At 40.4% G+C, this 8,987-nt stretch overlaps 1 protein-coding gene across 2 annotated transcripts in view; it reads right to left on the bottom strand.

Moving 5' to 3' along the window:
• Positions 1 to 8,755, bottom strand: part of LOC140469305 (carboxyl-terminal PDZ ligand of neuronal nitric oxide synthase protein) — a 129,909-nt gene extending 121,154 nt beyond the window's left edge. The window contains exons 1-2 of one of the 2 annotated variants that reach the window (XM_072565675.1): positions 8,402 to 8,755; positions 6,488 to 6,559 (exon numbers count right to left, since the gene is read on the bottom strand). In XM_072565675.1, the coding sequence (XP_072421776.1) occupies positions 6,488 to 6,502 (15 nt within the window). In that variant the 5' untranslated portion in view covers positions 6,503 to 6,559; positions 8,402 to 8,755. The other variant, XM_072565674.1, reaches the window with a different exon arrangement.
• Between the last annotated feature and the right edge of the window lie 232 nt (positions 8,756 to 8,987).

An 8,987-nucleotide genomic window follows, 5' to 3' on the forward strand; every position in this document is an offset into this window, starting at 1 on the left:
CTCACTTCCCTCTTATAAAAGTCTTACCATTTCTTAACATTCTTAACTTATTTCATCATTTTACATTTTTTTAAATACATCTGTGATTACGTTTTTCCTTGTCAGTAATGTGAACATCCTTTACATTGAATGGTTGAACCAAGAGACACCATCTGAACAGTCTTGCATTTCAAGTTTTAAATTTTTCAATGAATGTCTGTGGATTATGGTCAGTAAAGATTAATGTTTCACTGGAATGACATTGGACATAGATGTCAAAGTGTTAAAGATCTAAAGTTTCCTTTTCCAAATAGAGCACTTCCTTTGTTATTGATTCAATTTCATGGAAAAGTATTCCACTAGTTTTTCTACTCCTGACTCAACATTTTACAATAAAACTGCACCTACGCTCCGGTTTCTAGCATGAATTCCTGTTTTGAAAATTTTGGTAAAGGCAGGGGCAGCCAAAACCAGCTCATTTATTAGGATTTCCTTCAGCTTCTCAAAGGCTTCTTTGCATTTTGCTGACTATACCACTGGCTGACCATACCACTATTACCTGCTTATGTAACAACATTATTAAAAATACAGATATTGTACTGAAGTTGTGTCCAAATTTCCTATAAGCATAGATAATTCTAAAAATCTCATAATTTCCTGCATAGTTTTAGGAATGAGGAATTTCATCACTGCTTTCACTTTTGCTATTCTTGGCAATATTTGCCTGTGTTCTATAATATACACTAGGTAAGTAACTCATGTTCTTGTGAATTCACTTTTGGCCAGATTTATCACTAATTCAGCAAATTGTAGTTGCTTAAGGAGGTCCTCTGAGTGTTTTACATGTTCTTCTCATGTATTATTGTATATTATGACATCCCCTAAATAAATAACAGTTAGTTACTTCAACTTCAATTTCACTCATAAGTCTTTGAAATGTAGCTGTCATGCATTTAAACCCAAATGGCATGACACAACATTGATAAATCCATTTGGTTTGAGTAAAGCTATCATCTCCTTAGCCCTTTGATGTTAACAGCATTTTCCAGTACCGCTTTAATAGGTGAATCTTAGAAAGAAATGTAGCACAACCAAATCTGTCAATACAATAGTCTAACTGAGGACACTCGTGACTGCATGTACTTTTCTGAACTCTATGCAGAATCTAATTGAATTATCTGGCTTAGGAATTAACACCACCAGTGAAATCCAGATGCTTTGTAGGTTCAATCAAGTGAATCTCCAGCATATATTGAATCTCAGCTTCCATTTGTACTTGTTTCTCTGTGTTTAACTGACAAGGATGTAACTTTATAGGTACTGATTTGCTATGCCTATTTTCTGTACTTTAATGGCAATCTAGGTTTGTTCAATATATCATTTCAGCTGTATGACACTGTAATCTTTTGCTATAAATTCTGTATTATGGTCCTGCTCCACAGCTACCTGATGAAGGAGCAGTGCTCCGAAAGCTAGAGCTTCCAAATAAACCTGTTGAACGATAACCTGGTGTTGTGATTTTTTTATTTTCTGGATAGCTAAAATAGTACCTTTACAGATGTCCTTATACTTCCTAAGTTATCTTTCTGATGTCCTTCCTCTAAATATGTCCTCTTCCAGGATAAAGCAGCCCACTTGATTGGCACTACATCCTCAAGCATCCACTCCCTCCACCACCTATTCTCAGTCACAGCCGTGTGTACTATCTACAAGATGCACTGCAGAAATTCTCCAAAGATCCTTAGGCAGCACCTTCCAAACTCATGACAACTCACAACTAGAAGGACAGGCCAGCAGATACAGGGGAACACCATCACTTTCAGGTTCCTCTCCAAGCCGCTCACCATACGGACTTAGAAATGTATGGCCATTCCTTCACTGTCACTGGAACAAAATCCTGGAAGTCTCTCCCTAATGGCATTGTGGTTCAACCCACAGGAAATGGACTGTAGCAGTTCAAGAAGGCAGCTCACCACCACCTTCTCAAGGGCACTAAGGACGGGCAATAAATGCTGGCACAACCACCAACACCCAATCCCTTGAGTGAATAAAAACACCGACTGGGGTCCGCTTGAAACAATCCACAAATGAATTTTTAAAAATTGAAAACAGTGTCTAACTGACCCAATATTTCCAAATTAGCTAATCAAATTGTAGACTCACTTTGTAACCAGTCTATATCTCCTTTTACCTCACCCCTTCAGGCTCTATCATCCTGCATCACTTTAATAAACTGATACACTTACTCTCTCTTATCCTCTTCCCTGCAGCATGATTCAGGACTCTCTCCTCAACTACTCTCCTCACCTGAGGTGTGGTGACCCTCAGGTTAAACCATCACAAGACATCTCTCTCTAATGAGACAGCAGTCCTATGGTTTGGTAAGACTATGCACCTTTACCTTTAATTATTGCTTCAACATGTTTATGTGACATATCCAACACTTCTTCCGACGATCAGGAGTATCTATCAGATGAATCACTTTACTAATCCTCCTAACTACCTTGTTTGGATCACTGAATTTCACTTTCAGTGGTTCACCATGCAGTGGTGATAATACCATTACTTTGATTCTTGCAAGAAATGTTCCAAACTTAGTATGTTTATCTGTCCACAGCTTCATTTTTGCTTACAAAGTTCAAAAATGCTTTTATGCTCCTGTGAGCATCTCTAAAAACATGGACATGAAATTCAACATTGGTGATTAATCTTTCTGCTTTAATAACATTTCCTTAATGAATTTTAATGACCCACACAATTTATGGCAATGGATCAATTCAAGGGGACTAAACCTCATAGACTTATTTGGGGAAAATCGGCTAGCAAACAGTAAGGAATCTAATGCTTTGTATATGTCCTTTGGATATTCATGACAATTTGCATTAATCATTGTTTTAAGATTCCGATGGCATCTCTCCAAAGCTTCCTGCGTTTGGGGTAGGTAGACAATTGACTTCAATTGTTTGAACTAAAGGGCATAGGTTTAGGGTGAGAGGGGAAAAATTTAAAAGGGCCCTAAGAGGCCACTTTTTCACGCAGAGGGTGGTGCAAGTATGGAATGAGCTGCGAGAAGAAGTGGTGGAGGCTAGTACAATTACAACATTTAAAAGGCATCTGGATGGGTATACAAATAGGCAGGGTTTAGAGGGATATGGGACAAGTTCTGACAAATGGGAATTGATTAGGTTAGGATATCTGGTCAGCATGGACGAGTTGGTCTGAAGGGTCTGTTTTCGTGCTGTATATCTCTATGACTCTAAATGACTGGTTATGTTCTGGAAAGTTTTAGATTTAAAGTTAGAACTTTGATCAGATTATATTCCAGTTGACAGGCTATAACAAGTAAAAACCTGTGTTAATATTTCCGTTATCACCTTAGTGTAACTGTTAATGTAACAGTTTCTGGAAATATGATTATTATATTTATACAATATACTAGATCCTGCTTTTGCTTTTAGTAGTGGTCTGACACAATCCACTAACATCCAACTAAATGGTTCTTCAAAAACTGGTAATAAGTGTTCAAGGTTCCAATTCGACTTCATGTTGAGATTTCCTTGAGACCTGACCTGTTTGACATAGGGTTTATAGAATTATACTCCACCCTTATGAAGTTTTGGCTAGATAAAATGTCTGTTTATTCAGACGTTCTGTTATGGAAAGTTCATGTGTTACTCACAACATTTCCTTACAATGTTTGAACAGTAGCACTATTTGATGAACAACCATGCATTTGTTATCCACAGGTCTATGAGGTGTCTCCACTTTCTCATCTGAACTGCATTTTTAATATATTAGTATTCCAGAACTCCTTCAGTGTGAACTGCACTTGCTAATTTGTTTAACTCAGAATCTGTTTTCTGAGTCTCAATCAATGAAGACATGCCAAATATCTCCTTTAAGTTATCTGCACCGTTAAGGAAGATTTTGACTACTTTAATATCTACTTCTGGTATTCTGGTGATGGATTTTGTTTAGTGATTACGCCAGTCACCACACAAGATGGAAACATATCTGGAATTTGTTATCTGAGGTTAGAAGTGAGTGACACTATTTTGTCACTGAGCTTAAACCCCAGCTCAATCAGTTTCCTTTCCCAACTTGTACTTGAGGAATATTAGCAAAACCAGTAGGTTGTTAAATTGTAATAGGCATCACAGATTAGCCAATCCTCACTCAACTACAACATTCACTTTTACTTGGGCAAGGTGGTGTGAGGCATTGCTGGATAATGTTCAGAAGCAAGGACCTTGGATAAGTTAGCCTTTCTTTAAGACAATGAACTCAATTGTAGCATTTTTGCAGTTGTTCTGGTTGAAATCAGTTACTCAACACAGATTGGGGAGTAAACCATGAACATTCATGGTAGTAACATGCTCTTTTTATTTGATTGTTACAATAAGCAAATGCAATGGCCTTGGACAAATCGCTCCTTCATAATTGTTCACATTAGCGACTAACTTGCATGCAATTTATGAATTATACCTATTGTAGACAAAGCATGATACTCGAAAATGTACATCTATTCAGTGATGTTCTGCAGGGAACACTGTATTTCAACATGTACCTGTAGTTATCTGTCTATGCAAATACTCCCAGCTTCAGCTCATAAATTCATATATTGAAGGAGGAGAGAGAAATTACAAAATGAAAGACATTAATGTGGATGCGAAAAGGCTGTAATATGAGAATGCTTTTAAAATCAAGTAAAGTTAAATTCAATGCTTTACTCGAGTACATTGCAAATATTTTAAAGCAATCAATCACATTTTAGTGAAGGGGAGAAACTTTGTTTACTTCCGGTTTTTTGCTTCTATGGTGCTGTTTTTTGGTACTGCTGATGCAGTCTATAGTCAGCATTATGAAAATCTGAAACTTTAACTCAGCTTTTCACTTCACAAGTGCTTCCAGCTCTGCAGAATATTCCTAGCATTTTCTGTTTTTAATCACAAGCATTATGTATCACATAGGTAACTGCCATGAAACACAGTTTCCCCACAAAACATTTCTATTTTAATGCCGACATGTTTTAAGAAAAGAAATTGCTAGAGAAACTAAGCAGGTCTGGCAGATTCTGTGGAGAGAAAGCAGAATTACAATTTCGCATCTAGGACTGTTCTGAACTGCTGCAATGTAAGATGTGCAATGGACAATCTGCACTCACCAACCTCCCACAAATCTGTTTTTTTGTGATGTCAATTGAAAGATAGATATTGACTAGACACTTCTAAATTGCTCCACCATGGGTAGCCAAGATTATAACCTCTGAAATTTTCTCCCCTAAATTTTTCTTTCTTTCTATCTATCTCCAAGTTGTTACTGAATAAATTTAAAGCAGCAGGCATTTATGGGGGAAGAGGGTAGAAAGGTAGGGATAGCATTGGATTAAATCTAGTTTTGACAATGAAGGGATAGATGGGGATTTCAGCAGGAGAATGGCTGAAGAATGACCATAGAGTCATAGAGACGTCCAGCACGGAAACAGACCCTTCAGTCCACAGAACAACGCTATATTTCCAAGTCAGGGTAGTGAGTAGCTTGGAGGGAAACTCAGAAGGTTGGTGTCCCCTGGTCATGCCACTATGGTCCTTTGAAAACTGTAGTGGTCATGAATTTGGAAGGTTATGTCCCAGAAGACTTGATGAATTTCCACAGTGGTGTCTTGTAGATTCTATGCACTGTTGCTCCTGATCATCCGTCGTGGAGGGAATAGATATTTATGAATGTGATGCTTTGTCCTGCATGGGTCAAACTTCTTGAACATTCTTGGAGCTGCATCCATCCAGGCAAGTGGTCAACATTCTATCACATTCCTGACTTGTGCCTTGTAGATTGTGAACAGGTTTTGGAAGTCAGGAGTTGAATTACTTGCTGCAAGTGGAGTGGATGTTGTAGGTGGTGCAAACCCAAACTAATCAGGAAGTTTGGAGTAAATAAATATACTGATCAAGGATACAGTTTATAATTAGTTTAACTGAAGTAATATTTAAGCGAAGACTTCTTTAAAAATACATGATTTGGAAATACCAATGTTGGACGGGGGTGTACAAAGTTAAAAATCACACAACACCAGGTTATAGTCCAACATGTTTACTTGAAAGCACTAGCTTTTGGAGCGCTGCTCCTTTATGAGGTGGTTGTCTACCTGATGAAGGTGCGGCACTCCGAAAGCTAGTGCTTTCAAATAAATCTTTTGGACTATAACCTGTGTTGTGTGATTTTTAACTTAAAAACACATTAATTTGTTTAGATTGCCGTTATAAGTGTTTCACTACATCTGCCACAAAAGACTGAACCTGTGCTCCCCATTGCTTTTGTCACAGGGGTCAATGCAAACTCTGCACCCCCGAGTGAACCCATATCTGTTGTGATGCAGAGAGACAGCAGCTCTCACTCATCTCGGCACTCAGTAACTGCTCTGACTGCACTCTCACCATGAGCCTTCCCTACACAACTCCACACATCAGATAATGTGGGCAGAATATCCACTGCATATAAACGGACTCACCCGTATCCTTCGCATGGCCGCCACGATCTCCACGCGACTGTTCGGCCTTTGTACATCCAAACTCCCGACATACTTGAAAACAAACAGAGTGCATTGTATTAACGTGCAGCTGGTCGGGACATCTCGGCCATGCCGCGCTGGGGAGGGTGTAAGCTGAAAGGACTGGAAGCGACCAGTGAATTTCTTTTGTTGATTTCAAACTCATGCCGCGATTACGATTTGAACGGGTGCCAGATACGACTGCAGTTTAAAAAGGCGGCTCTGTCACGGGCCGATGGCAAGGAGTGCTAAAAGTTCAGGATGTGGTTTGAATTCCAACAACACCTTCACATCAAAGTAAATCATTAAATAATATAGCGCGTTCTCCTCATGTTTCTGCAACATAACTGTTGCATCAGCTACATTTAAATCTTGAGGTTTCAGTTGAACCTTTTGTATTGTTGTTGCCGTTGGGGCCACAGCGAGGTGTGAGGTATTACCAGGGATTGTTTCTGAAACGGTTGGAGCCAGTGATAGGATTCGCGCCTTTTGTATTCAGTTTTATGTGGGGACGGATGGATTTGTTTGCACATTACAAGTGAAGAACGTAGCGCTATTGATGGACATTACCTTGGCCTGGAAATGAATGCCGTGCTCGAAAGCCTCTTCGTTATAAAGCGGGGTCCTGGAGTCAACCACATCGTCCACCAAGTTGTACCTGTTCCTGACCGGCATTTCCAAAACTGTCCCTGCAGTCACAAAGTGTTGGCGGCGGCAGCAGAATCAGGTCCAATTGGTGCATAGCACCCGGAGCAAACAGGTTTCCAAGAGAGCACACGGTCAGCGAGAAATCTCCCGTAACACTGGGTCAGAAACCGAAACAGGGAATTCTCCCAGCTCACAGGGTCAGAGACAGAGAAACCTCCCAGAACACAGTCAGAGACAGAAAGATCTCCCGTAATACAGGGTCAGAGACCGAAACAGGGAATTCTCCCAGAACAGAGTCAGAGACAGAGAAACCTTCCAGCTCACAGGGTCAGAGACAGAAACCTCCCGTAATACAGGGTCAGAGACAGAGAATTCTCCCAGAACGTAGGGTCGGAGAGAAATCTGTTACGCGGGGTCAGAAACAGAAAAATCTCCCTGAGCACAGGTTGAGTGGCTGAGACAGGGAAATCTCCTGTAACACAGAGACAGAATTCTCCCAGAATACACGGTCAGTGAGAACTCTCTCGTGACATAGGATTAGTAACTTAAATTTCTCAGAACACTGGATCAGAGTGAGAAATTTGTCAACACAGGATTAATAAAATAAATTGCAGAGTACAAGGTCAGAGAAACAAATCTTCTATAGTATAGAGATAGTGAGCGTTATCTGCTTGAGAACACAGATCACAGGATAGATGAGAGTCCCAGAGTACAAGGTTAGAAAGATTTCTATACAAGTTAGAAAGAGCTGTTCAGACTGAGAGGCGGATTCCAAAACAAAGAAATAATTTCCTCAAGCATCATTACGAAGCAAATATCTCCCGAAACGGAGTTATCCAGCTTTCCAAAGACGCACAGAAATCTTGCCAGATCGTAATAACCTCTTGTCGCTCTCAGCCTGACAACCAGCCGCAACTTGAACCGTTCTCATCTATTGATCCCACCCCGTAACTCCACTCAGTTGATCTCTTTATATTCGAAGAAGGGAAAAAAAAGACGATCACAGGGAGGGTCGGTTTGGTTCGGTTCCAAAGGTTACCTTCCCTTAAAACCCTCAGCAGGTTTTCTCGGTGTGTTCCTTTTCCCAGTCCGCATCCCCTGACAACTTGTAAATCAATGTGCGGTGAACGCCTCTCGGCCCAGGTTCTATCTGTCTGTCTGTGTGTGTGTGTGTTTGTCACTTAACATTTGAATGTGTTCGCTTCACAAGTAAGGAACATCACTCACCTTCTTCTCATTGGATCAAAGTTGCATCACATGATTAAAAAAACACACTTTTCAACCGGCCCCGCCTTTTCATGAACAAAAGTGTGTCCGGAATAACAGGAAATCCGGACTCAGTGCCATCCTTGAGAGACGGAGCTGGCAGGAGGAGCTTGCGGACTGCACACCTTTGTGGGTCACGTTGAGCTGCTGCGCAATGTCCAGGTCCAGATCGAATCGCTGATCACTTCCTCCAACTACTGCTTTATATTCAAGTTCGATGATTTGATGAGTAAACCATCAGGGTTTCACTAAATTTCAGCGGAGTTCCTGCGAAAGGCCGTGGCCCTAAACTGTTTTCCCAGTCACGAATGCGCCATACCTGCTCAATATTTTCATCAGAATTTAAATCACAGACTTTTGCAATATGTTTAATTATTTATAGAGACAAAACAAAAGGCAGATGCTGAAATCCAAAGGAGACAAGCGGGAGGCTGGAAGAACACAGCCAGCCAGGCAGCATAAGGAGATAAAAACAGTGACTGCAGACGCTGGAAACCAGATTCTGGATTAGTGGTGCTGGAAGAGCACAGCAGTTCAGGCAGCATCC

Source organism: Chiloscyllium punctatum, chromosome 49 (assembly GCF_047496795.1).
Source record: "Chiloscyllium punctatum isolate Juve2018m chromosome 49, sChiPun1.3, whole genome shotgun sequence".
NCBI classification, from domain to species: domain Eukaryota; kingdom Metazoa; phylum Chordata; class Chondrichthyes; order Orectolobiformes; family Hemiscylliidae; genus Chiloscyllium; species Chiloscyllium punctatum.